The following is a 17,745-nucleotide window of genomic DNA, read 5'->3' as shown; positions in this document are numbered from 1 at the left end:
GACGTAAACATCGATTGCACCGAATCTATAATACTCCACAAAAACAAACGACTCTTATCAAGACCTTAATTTTGATCAGTCAGCTATATGCTCTAATGGTTCGATCTGAGCGCTTTCTTTGAAAATTAAACTATTATTTTTAGAAAATAGCTCAAGGCAAATTTCGTGAAGATATCTCTTCAAATGAACAAGTTTTTGATTCGGAAAAAAGACGTACGAAAAATCGATATCTCAAAAACAGGTCCACGAACGAAGAGCTTAATATGCTCCTACACCAACAGCCTATAGACTTTTCAAGGGTAACAGTTTCTGCCATAAGAATTAAGGAGATTGGTTGTTTGAATCGAAAGAGTTATGGACGAAGCGAAATTCTGAACTAGTACCTGGCAAAACTAATCTAAATAAATCAGACTATAATCTCCTAGGTTGGAGATCAAAAGTGACTTCCAGGTATGAATACCCTTTAGACGTGAATGGAGAAGAGGTTTAGTTTAGGAGACTACTACCTCAATCTATACTGACGAGTCCAAACTGCACTGCGAGGTTGGGACAGGTGTATGTTCCAAGGATATCTCTCTATCTTGCCTAACTTTGCTAACAACTTCCAAGCACAAGTACTGGGCATAGAGAAGACCTGTGAAGTTCTATTGTATAAGTGCGGGAGGAAACAGAAGGCAACCATTTACACAGACAGCGAGGCGACATCGCCAGCCTTTTAGTAGCCAAAGATCAACAAAGCAAGAACGGCATCCATAATTTGATATCCGGTTATAGGCACATTTTTGGCAACGAAAGAGCAGACAAGTTCGCTAAGTCAGGAGCCTCTCCAGGACGCTAACAATACCGTGTCCACTAGGATCGATCAAGGAGAGATCAATACACTATTTGAACAAACATGCAGAATAGATGGAGATCGACAAGAAAATGCAGGGTAACGAAGCAGATATGGCCTAGCTATGACAAAACCAAAACAAGGACTTATTCCATAGGTTCGGGAAAAGTGGAGAAAAAAATATGCCTTAAAAATGGAAATGGCCCAAAATAGCACCTGCCGTAGCTGCAAACTCGAAGGAAGCAAGAAAATGGTTCCTCAGTTCCTCTGTATGTGCCTAGCTTTATCACAAATCGGACATTGAATTTTTGGAATATATGAGATACCAAACCTTGAATGCATATCTACAAAAAGCTTAACCGGGATAACTAGTTTCATTGAGGGCAAGAATGGTTGGAACGTGATATCCAGATAAGGTCTTACTATGGTGTATCAAAATGGCGTTAGCAGTCTCGACAACAAATGGACAGACAAACCAGATCAGGAACCTGAAATATTTAGGTTTATGTACTCGAGACATTTCTTTGTTTGATAATTCTTTAGGGCAAAGTTCAAATCGTATGAGGGCGAAGTTCAAGCGAAGAATTATTCATCAGTTTCATACTTCTACTGAACTTCGTTTGTATTCGGATTCGGTTCAATCGCCAAAAGATGACTTTATTTCATAATTTATAGTAGTCCAGTTGTCAAAATTATTCATTTTTGGACTTCAAGATAATAAGGATAGGTAATAAGACTTAAAGATAGATTTTAGTGAAAGTTCTTTCGCAGCCCACTCGAAGTAATCCGGAATGAGTAGGCTATTGATATCGCAACTAAGTTCTGTTCGTCAACTAGGCAAAAGTAAAATTCAAAAAGGATTCCCATGACTCAGTTTTTTCTCGAAGTTGCAAGCTTATTCCAGAATGAATTTTTTCGTTAAAACAAGTTCTCATACAATTACTGTAGACCTTCAGCTTTACTCCCTTGTTCACGTTCCCACCACAGTCGGGTCTACGTCACCGGAACGGGCCCGAAATTTTAACGACAACAACTTCCAGCTCCGCAAGAACTTTTATTTTGACAGTTCTACAGGCTTCTGCTGGAAAAACTTTTGTCAACTTCCCACAATATATGCTGTCTTATTAGAATTGGTTCTTGTTGACTTTGTTTTTTGTTGTTGTTGGAAGCAGTTGGACTGTGTTGAATTTCGTCACCCCCAAGTCTTTGTTTGAATTATAAAGCATCATAAAATTGTACAACTTCAGTGCAAAACAAACCAATTAAATAAAATGCCACCACCACCATTCTAATCGACAACAACAACAACACTTGTATTCCTACCAGATGCATAAATGTACATTTCAGGCAGGAAGGAAATGTTGCATGTTGTTGAGACGAACCAGCGATGCGTTGCACCCATGCGGGCACTCTTCGCGTTTCCCACAAACGAGTCGACGTGTGTGTGGGAAATTTCTTATCTGATTTGGTTGGTTTCTTGTAAGAAAACATAAGAAAATTTCCAGCGACGAACAAATGACTTTTCGTCACAAGTGGAAAAGGAATTTTCAGCACCGCAAATGCATATGAAGTTATATACAGACATATAACATGCAGCGATCTTCAGCGCAAGCAGACACCTACAAAGTAAATATTTAACAACGTTTGTACGAATGCATGTATGTATGTGTATGCTTGTTTTTCTTCATTTATTCTTGATGTTTCGAAATCAACGAGCATGGAGATTTGTCACGCAGCGGGTTTCCCACAATTACGTGTGCCATCACTCCCGCCCGTCACCTTTAATCTTGGAAAGTAACGACCCAACACTCCACTTAATACATTTTCATTTAATTATTTTAAGCGCATTTGCATTAATTATCATTTTGATTTATTCTTCTTTTTTTTGATACTTTCAGACTTGGTTCTTCACGGATACTGATGACGCTTACTATCAGGAGAAAACAAGTGAGTAGATACTATGTGACCTGCTTTATTGCTTTCAAAGGCACTATGTCTTTGTGGTATAGGTGTAATTTGGCAGACGCTGAGGTTGCCATGTTCTAAGTGGATTAAATTTTGTGCGATTACTACAAATATATATATATACATACATATGTATATATGTATATGCAAATGTATTACTATTTAAGCCTTTATTCGAAATAAAAATGTGGAAAACTCTGCTTTAGTCATCAAGTGTGGGCTGAGTGCGAAATCATTGCCATATTACTTTTTCCATCAATACGCCATTGGATGAAGTGCAAAATATTCTTAAGAACTTGCTAAATATTTTTGAAAGTTCAAACGTCGCAGTGTCTTTCAAATATTGGGTAGTCGAAAAAGTCTTTTCGCATTTTATATGAAAATATACTGTACTAATAAGACTGACCACTTCTTTCTGGACTATGACTAGAGGTAGAAAAAAGAAGGAAGATAAATAGACGAGAATTGCACCGCAATCTTAGGTCTGTTGTGTCCTCAAAAAAGGAGATGAGAATTCTCTCCATAGTCCCACTATTTAACACAATTGGTATGTACCATATTTGCCAGTCTACGTAGGTTGCCTTTTATATTTCGGTATTCGAGCACAAAAACAAATTTTAATCCGCGAAAATCGTTTTATTATTTTTCAAAACATTCTCAATTAAGGTCTATACACTTTTGTATGCGTTTCGACCAATTTTCGAAAAACTTTGCCACTCTGAATGAGGTATCTCCGAAACATGCCTTTTGAACGCTTCAACCGCCTTTTCAGTTTTCGAAAAAATGTTGAACTCTTCTTTCAATCGATGTATGAGAGCCTGCATTGGCGTGGAGAATAGTGATTCATCTCCGGAGGTTGGTTTTCTTGACTTCTTGAAAGACGATTGCCTATCACTCAAAATTTACTCTTCCGCGTTGTTTCAGAGGTATGATTGCGACACATCTAGTTGATGTCATGATGTCATAGACGTGTTTTAAAGCACCCCTATAGTATTTTGTTAACATTTCTCTCGACCAATCGAGCCTTTTTCAGCGATTTGAGCAAAATGTGTGGGATCCGACGTGAACAATTTTTTTTACACACACTAATATGCATAGTTGTCGCAATCTCGGGATAGATCACATGACAATCTTGCAATATCAGTTTGCGCACAGCGTCAATAATTTCGAAAACAACAACTGATTATGGACGACCTGCCCGAAATTCGTCTTGGAGTTCATCTATGCACTTTTAGTGAGTTCATTCAGGTCGAAAAATAAACAAAATAATCGCGCGAAACTGTTCGCGATGTAAATTCATGTTTTGACCGAGATGAATATTTTAAGTAACTGTAAACTACACATATATCGATCTTACGTCAAAACGTTCTGAGTAATTATAACATAACAAGTAAGGAAGGGCTAAGTTCGGGTGCCACCGAACATTATACTCTCGCATGATAAAGTGATAATCGAGATTTCATTATTCTTCATTTACATATTTTTTTATTTTGCTGTAAAATTAATTAGAATTAAATTCTGAGAGATTTACCGATATTTGCGGTGAAAAATTAGGTTAGGTTAGGTTAGGCACTGAGTTCTTCGTTTCGATATCAGGGACCTTGAAAAGTTATAGTCCGATCACGACAATTTTTCCACAAGGCATCAGCTCAAATACCGTATTTGTGTAAAGTTTTATTCCGCTATCATCATTGGTTCCTAATGTATGCATATATTATACAGAGAAAGCATCAGATGGAATTCAAAATAGCGTTATATTGGAAGAAGGCGTGGTTGTGAACCGATTTCACCCATATTTCGTACATCTGGGTGTTAAGAAAATATTATATACCGAATTTCATTGAAATCGGTCGAGTATTTCATCGCCCATTTTCAATTTTTAAAAAAAGTCTGGGTGCAACTTCCTTCTGCCATTTCTTCCGTAAAATTTAGTGTTTCTGACGTTTTTTGTTAGTCGCACTTTTAGTGATTTTCAACATAACCTTTGTATGGGAGGTGGGCGTGGTTATTATCCGATTTCTTCCATTTTTTAACTGTATATGGAAATGCCTAAAGGAAATGACCCTATAGAGTTTGGTTGACATAGCTATAGTAGTTTTCGAGATATTTACAAAAAAATTAGTAGGGGGCGGGGCCACGCCCTCTTTTCCAAAAAAATTAGATAGAAATATGCTCCTTCCTAATGCGATCCTTTGTGCCAAATTTCACTTTAATATCTTTATTTATGGCTTAGTTATGACACTTTATAGGTTTTTGGTTTCTGCCATTTTGTGGACGTGGCAGTGGGCCGATTTTGCCCATCTTCGAACTTAACCTTCTTATGGAGCCAAGAAATACGTGTACCAAGTTTCATCACGATATCTCAATTTTTACTCAAGTTACAGCTTGCACAAACGGACGGACAGACAGACAGACATCCGGATTTCACCTCTACTCGTCACCCTGACTTTGGTATACATAACCCTATATCTGACTCTTTTAGTTTTAGGACTTACAATCAACCGTTATGTGAACAAAACTATAATACTCTCTTTAGCAACTTTGTTGCGAGAGTATAAAAAAAGTCAAATTTTACGATAAAATTGTGAGTTTCCAAATTGCCAAATCCCGAAACATAAAAGCCAACCTACGTAAATTTCCTAAAAAACAAAAATTACCTTAAAAAAGTGTTTAAATAATATCGAGGCAAGGCTACAATATCCAAACAAATTTTCCAGATTAGTTTACTATAGCATATAGCTGCCATACAAACTGAACGATCAAAATCCAGTTACGAAACTGCTTCATTTGTAAAGAGCATGCTAGCTTTGCAGCAACCGTAGTAAACGTATTTTTTTTTTAATTATTTTGAAAAATATAATATACTAAACTAATTACTATATACCAAAATACAATATAGTATATATTCGCAGGACCTGGAAGTGCTGATGATTGAAATACAATATAAAGAAACGCAATAAATTTCAATCATAAATCAAAATAAGAGTAAAATGCTTTTAGAATTGTGTTAACATTCTTTTGTGCTCTCGCCATGCCACTCAACCGAGTTCAGCCGCCAAAAAGCATTAAAAGCGTACTTTTTTCTTCATTAACGTATTTTTGCATTTTATTGTCTGTTCATTGTCGACCGGTCAGTAAAGTGCCCCTCACATCCTCCGCTAGTCGAGTCGAGTCACAGTTTGTTAATGAAATTCAGCAGTAAAAATAACAAAACACCGAATACTTTACAGATTACTTTTCGAAAACAATCTACCCGAAAGCCTTTCAACGCATTCGAAGCAATTTTTGAACTTCATTCTGTGGCATTTGCATCTACGGCTGCGTGCGTGTGTATGTATGCATGTACGGATACGGATGATGGGTGAAAAGGGAAATTGCGTAAAATCCCAATTTAGTTTCACATCAATCTGCTCCGCCTACTTGACCGCCTAATTTTGGCCACTGTCTGTCGAGTATTCAACTCCTAAGTGCTACCACAAGACGCTGCCCCCATTCGCACAAATCCACACACGCACACATATACATTCAACCATATGAATATTTCTTATTGTTGTTGCCGTTGTATACACTGTTGTATTTATTGTTGGTTGGGTACGCGTAGGAGCGGCAGCGTTGCCTCCTTCCACACGCGCTTTTGTGTTAAAACATCCAAATTCTTATTATCAACATTTCTGTTGGTCGTCTTTTAGCACACGCAACACCGGCAGAAAACTGATTAATTTTTTAATGCAAAATATGGTATTTTAACAGTTTTTTTGTACTGAAAAAATAAGAATAAACACTTCATGTCACTATGTTGCGAGAAAATTGCGAACGCATGCGCCAATGTAGCAGAGTGTGGCGCAAGTAGCCTTGTTGAGGTATATACGTTGTTGATGCTCAACTTGCCCCGTTACTACAACGTGGTACGCTAGGACGCCAGTTTGATTCCTGCGTCGACAAACATTGAAACGTTTTTCTTTACCAGCGGCATCCACAGTTAAGGTCACTTCTGTTTTTGTAATGTTGCTTGAATCTTTCAGTAATTGATAAAGGATGAATACTTTTCTTGGAACTAGGAACTGAACTTCATCTGGTTTCGCAAAGCACCAAAACTGGCATATGCTTGGCTTATGGACCTACCAGTTTAACCTAATCTAACCTATCAGTAATTGTTCGTTAGATAACCCCAAAGCGGGCACATAAGAAGCGGGAGCAGAAGCACGGTCAAGCATCTGACCGAGGTAGGTAGGTAAGAGGGCAGTATGTTCCTACTTCCCTTGGTTGTTCCTAGTGAACACTGTATTTTCTTCGCCTCTTTCGTCTAGAGGTGTTCCCGACTTGGCGAACTCGTCTGTTTTTTGTTTCCAACAATATTTCAAAGACTGTGAGCCAAATTATTGGCAAGTATGAGTTGAGCTGCCAGTGACTTTAAAGCTTTCGTACATTTGTTGACTATACTGGAATGAATCTTTGGCAATGACAAGGCTCGAAATGCCGCCTGGGTACTGCGTAAGATAGAAAATATTTTCTTTATTCTTCCTCAGGCTTTTTTTATGCCTTGAACTTCCGCTTGGAAGATGATTGTTGAGATTGGTAGACGAATGTAAAGAGAAATATAAAGATTCGCGGAGTGCCGTCCCTACTTCGTAGTCCAGATTTGACACGTCGCAATTTGAGGTAGTATTCTTCTTCCCTACTAAACCTGTTTCACCTCTACAGGGTTTTCTTACCTGGCAGTCACTACTGAAATCCAAGCTTAGGAAGATATAGTCGAAACTATTTAGAATTGTTGTGTGCTGATTCTTGACATCGCTATGTTCATAACTTTTTATGTTCCAATTTCCTATATCCTTGATTCTTTTGGTAGAAAATGTTGCTCCTTTCCGATTGAAAACGTCTTTGTAGACCTTAGTTCCAACTGAGTGTCCTCCATGTAAGATTTTTCCTCCGTTACCTAATATTAATTTTCCAGCTCATCGATCTTGAACCCTAGATATTTTGCCATGTGGGACAGTAAAATGGATCACACCGAGTGAAAGAGGATGAAATGGAAGTATTTTGGTTTTTTTTATGAATAGCATCACTATCGGTCTTACTAGAGTTAACCCGTAGTCCGATGTTTGCGATTTATAGATGTAACCTTCGTAAGGTTGCGACACATGCCCGCAGGATGGGACAGACAGATCGAGAACACTGCAGGAAAACAATGAAGCGTCACTTGAGCACTTGTGCCGCATTGGTAAGACTACGCTGTTAGCATCTGGGGTCCCCACGGTATGAAACAGGAGGAGCTATCGATAGTGAGGATAAGAGTCTTTTAAAATTCACGTCAAACGCATCCTAAATGATGACTACGCTTGGACTTAGCAACTGCACTCCATCTGGTTGCGATACCAATTTGGTCTATTTCTTAGATTAACCTAACCTAACCTCATTGAAATGAGTAATTTAAGCAATATGTGAAACCGAAGCTTAATCCACCGAAAATAACTTTGCTAAATCTTTCTGATATAGATTTTAATTATTTTAAATTTTTTTTATAATTTTAATTCCATACGCCACTATTTATCTTGTTAATATCGTATAAAATACCTCAGAAAACAGCTCCTTTTCACTTTGTTTTCGACAACGTTTCACTTGTGGGAATATATATGTACATATATATATATATGTATATCTTTTTAACTATTTTTAAGCTATATGTATATATTTATATACATATACATTTTTATTAGCGAAGATTTGCTCTGCTAAACCTAAGCTTCAGCGTGTGCATAGGCTTGCATGCTTGCGTGTTCGCCGCCCAAACTGGTAGTCCGCAAGTAATTCATATGAACTAAAAACCAGACTAGCCGGCATTCGGACACCTACAAGCATGTACAACGATTTATTCATTTATTTCACTTTTTTATTTGTTTTGCATCCTTTCATTTCGGTCCATTCATGTGTCCGTCAAAATCCTCCATCAAGCTGCGTAGATTCATTTGTCTGGTCGCGTCTTTAGTGTGTGCGACGGGACAATTTCAACAACCACGGCCGCTCTGAAAGAACCATCAATCAGTTTTTGACAGTTTTAAGTAGAATTTTATGAAAATTGAGTCGCGTCCAATGTGTAAATTGTGAGCGAAAATTGCATTTTGCAATTTGACGCGAGGCATTTTACGAATATTCTATACACCCTGGCTGTGGCAATGGTATGCAGTTGCACTTAGTGTAGGATCTAAGCACTACTTTACCGTTTCCGGCTATTATGCAAATTTTGGGACCTGACTAAAATTATTCAAATGTTTAAATCGTATGCCAAATTTATTGAGTTTTGAAGAATTTTCAGTTAGTTAGAACATATTATTATTTATTATTTATTTTAGCGGCGATACTAGCCTTGAACTCATTAAAAGTGCGTTCAGGATTGGTCGAGGAGTGCCTAACCGCCCTATCAATATCATCGAATGTGTTTGTGATAAGACTGGTACTGGGTACCAGGCCATAGTGGAATCGCCGCAAGCTGAAGAGCTACCAATGAAAGGTACCCTAGATCCGCTATGGGTAGAATGGGATCGGGTCGGCCGTATTTTCTTGTGCTCTACTACTAGATAGCAGGACTTCGCTGGGGCCATCATCGGTACATGGGCTGTCGTAAAAGCCTATTGGCACAATATAGATAGCAAGAGATCACTATCTTTTCACCCTGAGTTAGGCTAGCCTCTCCCTAGTTTTGGATCTTTCAACAGTCCATTGCCCTATTAGCGTCAATGCTGTAAGGTCGGGAATCTTATGAGACACCATCTACAGAAGCTGTATGGAAGAAGACGAGGTGGAAACAACTCTACTTCTTTGAGTGGTAAATCAGTCTGTTATCAGCGGAGAAGGCTAATCAAACTATATCAATTATCTAAGCCAAAGTACTAGACTTTAAACTAACACTTTCTTAATTCAAAATATTTCAACCACTGCTATTTGGAAAAAGTAAAAAAGCTATAATTTATTAGTTTAATAGTATTTAGTTTAATTGCATTTAACTGTTTAAGCTGCCTATTAATTTCCCGCTACTCACTTCTTTCTTCGATTGTGGTTGCTTTCACTCTTCGTTAGTGTGTCTTTCTAATGTCATATACTCACCGGGGCACCTGTATCTACCGATCAAATATCACATAAACTATTTGCTCTTCCAATACAATACATACAAACACACTTGAATATGTAACGAAAGCGTTGGGTTTTCGAATTTCATCAACTGGGCATTAACGTATTTTAAATGACCGCTCATCGCATTGCTATAACTCTGTGATAGTTGTGTCGTAAATCAACCGGTCTAGATGTGTGTGAGTGAACAACTAGTAGAAAGGCCATAAAAGTGATGATTGCAACAAATTCAATTACAAATCCCAATCCATTCCAATGGCATGATAAGTACCGATGGACATCATTAGCTCATCGACGCAGTTTACTTTGACTTTGTTGAGCTGTTTAGTGGAAGAGACTGCAATCCATATTGTCGACTTCTTTTGCATCCGACTCCTACTGTGGGGGGTTTTGGAGACACTCACGCATTCATCACAGGCTCAGCTCATACGCAACTGGCAGGTTTACAGTTTTATAACTGTCTGTAGATACATTTGTAAGTTTATGCTTGTGTCGTATATACAGTGGAGGTCAGAAAAAATGGCAACGAAAAATATGATATACTTACTACCCAATTCAGAAGCCCGAAATCCACTCTATCAAAGTGCCCAAATAGCTCATATACAGGATTTGTCCGAAAAGTAATAGAACTGAGTTTCTTTTGTCGCGACTGTACTTCGGAGCGTGCGCGCACCGACTGGATTCGGTAGAGGGCGTTTCTAGCTAGCGAACGAGCGGCTGGTCTGTTGTCTCCAAGCACCTGGAATGTCAGGACAAACATTTTCACGCGACGTGTTTCAGTGAAAATTCGTGTAAATACTGTCTGAACATGTTCGAAAGTTATCCCTATTTTTGAATAACGTAATCACATGTGACGAGTCGTGTATTTTTGGGTATGATTCCGAGACAAAGAGGCAATCTTCCGAGCGGCACACGCCGGCATCTCCTCAGCCAAAAAAGGAAGAAGCGACTTTCTTTTTTGACACCACCATGAATTTGTTCCTCTTGGACAAGCCGTCAACGCCAAGTTTTATGTGGAAGTCCTCAAGAGACTCAATCGAAAGGCCAGTCGGGTCCGACAAAACACCGCAGCCGTTTGGAAGTTGCATCACGACAACGCCCCGGCTCAAGGCAGTTTTCTTGTGAACAGCTGCCTAACCAAGGCCGGAATCCCAACGCTTCCGCAATCGCCCTACAGCCCAGATGTGCCCCCCCGGGAATTTTTGTTTCCTTGCCTGAAAAGACCGATCAAAGGCAAGCATTTTGAGACGACAGAGGGGATGCAAGCAGCATGCAACTCGGTTCTCAAGGCTATTCGGGAAAATGTCTTCCGTGACACCTTCAATGCTTGGTAATCGACTTGGCGGCGCTGCATCGACGCAGAAAAAACTACCAAAATTTTTTTTAACATATAACATCTTCCTTCATAAATCAGAAATCATGAAATAGGCAAAAATGTGCCAGGAGGATGGAGTCATATGTAGAAGTTCACGCAAGTGAGGAAAGTTCTCTGATCGCCATTCACTTGGGAGTGGCCAGAAACGATTCTTTTGCATATGACTCAAGCAGCTCACGACTTTCGGCCTCAGACCAAGTATCCTCTGGGTAGCCTAAGAACATCCGTTTGAAGGCGAGCTAACGTGAGAAGGCGAAACATCCCCTGCATAGGGTTGTGCGCTGGGTTTGGGACCCGCCACGTAAAAAAACACCCCCAGCGAATATTAACAACAAGCCTCGGATGAGTGACCCCCCTTTTGATGACGACCATGGCAAACGAAATAAGGACTACGAATTGAGGGCATGCACCTGGAATGTTCGGTCCCTTAATTGGGAAGGTGCCGCTGCCCAGCTGGTTGATGTCCTCGTGAAAATAAAGGCTGACATCACCGCCGTCCAAGAAATGCGATGGACGGGACAAGGACAGAGACGAGTAGGTCCTTGTGACATTTACTACAGTGGCCATATAAAGGAGCGCAAGTTTGGTGTTGGATTCGTGGTGGGAGAGAGACTCCGTCGCCGAGTACTATCATTCACTGCGGTGAATGAACGTCTAGCCACAATCCGCATCAAAGCGAGGTTCTTCAACATATCGCTGATTTGCGCCCACGCCCCGACGGAAGAGAAGGACGATGTGACCAAAGATGCCTTTTATGAGTGCTTGGAGCGCACTTATGAGAGATGCCCCCGCCACGATGTCAAAATCGTGCTTGGCGACTTCAACGCCAGGGTGGGCAAAGAAGGTATCTTTGGCACTACGGTCGGTAAATTCAGCCTCCACGACGAAACATCCCCAAATGGGTTGAGGCTGATCGACTTCGCCGGGGCCCGAAATATGGTTATCTGTAGTACTAGATTCCAGCATAAGAAGATACATCAAGCTACCTGGCTGTCTCCGGATCGAAAAACCACCAACCAGATCGATCATGTTGTGATAGACGGAAGACACGTCTCCAGTGTTTTAGATGTGCGTGCGCTCCGAGGTCCTAACATCGACTCGGACCACTATATTGTTGCAGCCAAAATTCGCACCCGCCTCTGTGCAGCAAAAAACGCACGCCAACAAACACAAGGAAGGTTCGACGTCGAGAAGCTGCAATCACAACAGACAGCCGAACGTTTTTCTACTCGGCTTGCACTCCTGCTCTCTGAGAGCACTCATCAACAATTCGGTATAAGGGAACTGTGGGACGGCATTTCAAACTCCTTACGTACAGCTGCAACCGAAACCATTGGTTTTCGGAAAGTGCAAAAGAACAGCTGGTACGACGAGGAGTGCCGTGTCGCAGCGGAGAGAAAACAGGCTGCCTACCTCGCAACGTTACGATCGACCACAACACGTGCGGGATGGGATAGATACCGAGAGTTGAAGAGGGAAGCGAGACGCATTTGCAGACAGAAGAAGAAAGAGGCCGAAATGCGTGAGTATGAACAGCTCGATAAGCTGGCCGACAGGGGTAATGCTCGAAAATTCTACGAAAAGATGCGGCGGCTTACAGAAGGTTTCAAGACCGGAGCATACTCTTGTAGAACCCCCAAAGGTGATCTAGTTACCGATGCCCAGAGCATACTTAAATTATGGAGGGAACACTTCTCTAGCCTGCTGAATGGCAGTGAAAGCACAACACCGGGAGAAGGCGAACCCGATTCCCCAATCGATGACGATGGAGCAGACGTTCCATTACCCGACCATGAAGAAGTTCGAATAGCAATCACCCGCCTGAAGAACAACAAAGCGGCAGGGGCCGATGGATTGCCGGCCGAGCTATTCAAACACGGCGGCGAAGAACTGATAAGGAGCATGCATCAGCTTCTTTGTAAAATATGGTCGGACGAAAGCATGCCCAACGACTGGAATTTAAGTGTGCTATGCCCAATCCATAAAAAAGGAGACCCCACAATCTGCGCCAACTACCGTGGGATTAGCCTCCTCAACATCGCATATAAGGTTCTATCGAGCGTATTGTGTGAAAGATTAAAGCCCACCGTCAACGAACTGATTGGACCTTATCAGTGTGGCTTTAGACCTGGCAAATCAACAACTGACCAGATATTCACCATGCGCCAAATCTTGGAAAAGACCCGTGAAAGGAGAATCGACACACACCACCTCTTCGTCGATTTCAAAGCTGCTTTCGACAGCACGAAAAGGGGCTGCCTTTATGCCGCGATGTCTGAATTTGGTATCCCCGCAAAACTGATACGGCTGTGTAAACTGACGTTGAGCGGCACCAGAAGCTCCGTCAGGATTGGGATGAACCTCTCCGAGCCGTTCGATACCAAACGAGGTTTCAGACAAGGCGACTCCCTATCGTGCTGTCCAGTATAAACACCAGAGGTGAGTCACTCTTGCACTATATTTTGAATAGTAATCTAAGTATTTGCAACAAGGGCGATAAGCCAACTTTTATTTTCCCAAGCTCGGAAAGGTTCCCGGGGTGGGAGGAAGTTCTTGACCTCACGCTATCAACAGACACAGACAGTCTCGTTGTGGATAACTGGAGGGTATCCGATGAGCCTTCCATGTCGGATCACTCCTGGATACTCTTCAGCATCCGCGAGAGGTGCAGTCCGCCTCTCACATACCGGAACCCTAGAAGAACGGCATGGGGAAAATTTACCAGTATAGCAACAAAATGCCTCGAAAAGGGAGGCAACAAGAGTATCAGTAATCCAGAGGAACTAGATTCAGAAGTGGAGAAGTTGGAAAAAATCCTAATCACCACTTTTAATAAATCTACTCCGCTAACAGTTTTGAAAAAGAGAAAGTCTCTTCCTTGGTGGAACAGTGAACTCAAGAATTTGAGAACACAACTAAGGAAAGCTTTCAATGAGAGTTTTAGAACTAAAATATGGCAGCCATATAAAGACCTTATGAAGGAATACAAAAAAGCAGTCAGGAAAGCTAAAAATGACTCATGGCGATCTTTCTGCACATCGATTGAAAGTTGCAGAGAAGCCGCTAGGCTGAGTAAAATGCTATCCATATAAATACTGCCTACATTAGGGCGGAGGGAAGTGATTGGACCTCCTCGGCAAAAGAGTCTCTGGAAGTACTAATCACAACACACTTCCCTGGGAGTCAGCAAACACCTTCAACGAGGGTTCAACCGGAATCACCGGTGAACGCAGCTGACTATCGAAGCCAAATAGTAGACAAAAGGAAAATCAAATATGCCATAAATAGTTTTGCACCATTTAAAGCGGCAGGTCCTGACGGGATTATGCCCATAATGCTGCAGAAACTGGTAGAACCAATGGTTCTAAGGCTTGAAAATTTATACAAAGCAAGCATTCAACTATCTTACATCCCAAGAAGTTGGAAAAGGAGTAAAGTTGTGTTCCTTCCGAAACCAGGCAGAAGAACGCACGAGAACGCCAAGGATTTTAGACCTATAAGCCTTACCTCATTTATGCTGAAGGTACTAGAAAGGCTAATAGATATACACGTAAGAACAATAATGGCGGAGAAGTTATCGAAGTCCCAACATGCGTACATAAAGGGCCGATCAACCGAAACCGCCCTTCACGAGGTGATAAGTGTGATTGAAAAATCACTGCACCACAAACAATACACCATGGCTGCCTTTCTAGACATAGAGGGCGCCTTCAATAACATAGAAGTAAATACGATAGTTAATTCTCTGGCGCATGGGGGCATAGATGACACTGTGTGCAGATGGATACTATCGATGCTTGAGAATAGGAAGATTATAGCTTCAAACGGCGCTGCAACACAAATAAGTTATGTGAGTAGAGGGACGCCTCAAGGGGGGGTCCTCTCTCCGCTTCTATGGGTTGTAGCGCTGAACGAAATACTCCTCCAATTAAACGGTGGTGGAGTGAAAGCAGTAGCGTATGCAGACGATATAGTGTTGTTGGTATCAGGTATGTTTCCTTCAACAGTCAGCGAGTTTTTGGAAAGAGCACTTCGTAGGTTAAACCTATGGGCTAAAAGCAATGGTCTAGGAGTTAACCCGAACAAAACAGAACTAATGCTATTCACTAGCAGAACCAAAATACCTCAGTTTCAACTTCCGGTACTAAACGGCACAACACTCACTCTATCCCCAACAGCTAAGTATTTGGGGGTGGAGATTGACGCCAAACTGTCCTGGAAAATAAATATAGAAAAAAGAATAAACAAAGCATACATGGCCTACTATACTTGTAAGAAAATCGTCAACAAGAATTGGGGCCTCAAACCAAGTATAATCATGTGGATGTACACGGCGGTCATAAGACCCATACTCACATATGGAGCTCTGGTATGGTGGCCAGCGCTAAACAAACTGTACAACATTAGAAAATTAAATGGAATACAAAGAGCAGCATGTGCGGGTGTTACAGGCGCAATCCGGTCATGTCCCACGGATGCGCTCAATGTGATCCTGCATCAACTACCAATGGACATTTTTATTCAAAAAACTGCAGCTATTGCGGCGATAAGAATAAAAGAATTGGGAGGTTGGAATCAGCAGAACTACGGACATAGTGTAATCCTAAACAAACTCACTATGACCAAATCAGACTACATTCTCCCAAAGCTGGATTTCAATAGACACTTCCAGGTGAGAATACCATCTAGACGAGAATGGAGAAGAGGTTCAATTGCAGAGGAGGGTACCACCTCAGTCTATACCGACGGGTCCAAAATGGACTGCGGAGTGGGCACGGGGGTATTCTCCGCTGATTTGGGCATATCTCTCTCTATACGTCTACCGAACTCGGCTAGCATCTTCCAAGCAGAAGTACTAGGCATAGAAAAAGCCTGCGAAGTTCTATTAGAAAACCACGGGAATATAAATATAGCAACTATATTTACGGATAGCCAGGCGGCCCTCCTGGCATTGTCTTCACCCATGACAAATTCCAGTATAGTTCATAACTGCAAGAGAGCGCTAAGCTCAATAAAAGACAAGCTCCAGCTAAACTTGATCTGGGTTCCCGGCCACAGGAACATTTTCGGTAACGAAAAAGCAGATGAGTTGGCAAAGGCAGGAGCTTTCCTCAATGAATCCGAGGCGGAGCTCATACCCAGCCCGCTAGGATCGATCAAAGGAGAGATCAATAGACAATTTCAACAAATTGCTAACAACAGGTGGAAAAACATTACAAAATGCGTCATAGCTAAACAATTATGGCCAACATACGACAGGAAAAGAACCAACGACCTATTAAATAGGTCAAGAAAAAGTATATACAGAATAACAGCTACCACAACAGGGCACTGGCCATTTGGGGAACATGCGTCCAAAATGGGTATGCCCTACAACGACATCTGCCGTGGCTGCGGAGTAGCAGGGAACAAGGAAACAATCTTCCACTTTCTCTGCGAATGCCCAGCTCTGGCACAGATCCGACACAAAACACTCGGAATCCACCAAGCACCAAACCTTGAATGGATTTCCACCAAAAGCATATCGGACATAAGTAGTTTCATCGAAACCTCAAAATGGTTTGAGAGAGAAGGTGGAACGTAACAGCAGATACAGGAGGTTTCTACGAACAGTGTATCAAAATGGCACATCAGTGCTAATTGAGCCCGATAGGGCTGCACTCCTACCTACCTACCTACCCTATCGTGCGACTTTTTCAATCTGCTGCTGGAGAAAATAGTTCGAGCTGCAGAACTTAATCGAGCGGGTACAATCTTCTATAAGAGTGTACAGCTGCTGGCGTATGCCGATGATATTGATATCATCGGCCTCAACACCCGCGCCGTTAGTTCTGCTTTCTCCAGACTGGACAAGGAAGCAAAACGAATGGGTCTGGCAGTGAACGAGGGCAAGACGAAATATCTCCTGTCATCAAACAAACAGTCGTCGCACTCGCGACTTGGCACTCACGTCACTGTTGACAGTCATAACTTTGAAGTTGTAGATAATTTCGTCTATCTTGGAACCAGCGTAAACACCACCAACAATGTCAGCCTAGAAATCCAACGCAGGATAACTCTTGCCAACAGGTGCTACTTCGGACTGAGTAGGCAATTGAGAAGCAAAGTCCTCTCTCGACAGACAAAAACCAAACTCTATAAGTCTCTCATAATCCCCGTCCTGCTATATGGTGCAGAGGCTTGGACGATGTCAACAGCGGATGAGTCGACGTTGCGAGTTTTCGAGAGAAAAATTCTGCGAAAGATTTATGGTCCTTTGCGCGTTGGCCACGGCGAATATCGCATTCGATGGAACGATGAGCTGTACGAGATATACGACGACATTGACATAGTTCAGCGAATTAAAAGACAGCGGCTACGCTGGCTAGGTCATGTTGTCCGGATGGATGAAAACACTCCAGCTCTGAAAGTATTCGACGCAGTACCCGCCGGGGGAAGCAGAGGAAGA

The 17,745-nt window shown here is 41.6% G+C and overlaps 1 protein-coding gene across 2 annotated transcripts in view; it reads left to right on the top strand.

The window, feature by feature from the left end:
- LOC105221842 (fringe glycosyltransferase) overlaps positions 1-17,745 on the top strand; it is a 133,371-nt gene that overhangs the window by 68,799 nt on the left and 46,827 nt on the right. For both annotated transcript variants that reach the window (XM_011198972.4, XM_011198971.4), the window contains exon 3: positions 2,731-2,779. In XM_011198972.4, the coding sequence (XP_011197274.1) occupies positions 2,731-2,779 (49 nt within the window). The remainder of the gene's footprint in view (positions 1-2,730; positions 2,780-17,745) is intronic.

This window comes from Bactrocera dorsalis, chromosome 5, assembly GCF_023373825.1.
Source record: "Bactrocera dorsalis isolate Fly_Bdor chromosome 5, ASM2337382v1, whole genome shotgun sequence".
In the NCBI taxonomy this organism is placed as follows: domain Eukaryota; kingdom Metazoa; phylum Arthropoda; class Insecta; order Diptera; family Tephritidae; genus Bactrocera; species Bactrocera dorsalis.
This window is presented reverse-complemented; position numbering and strand designations above follow the sequence as displayed.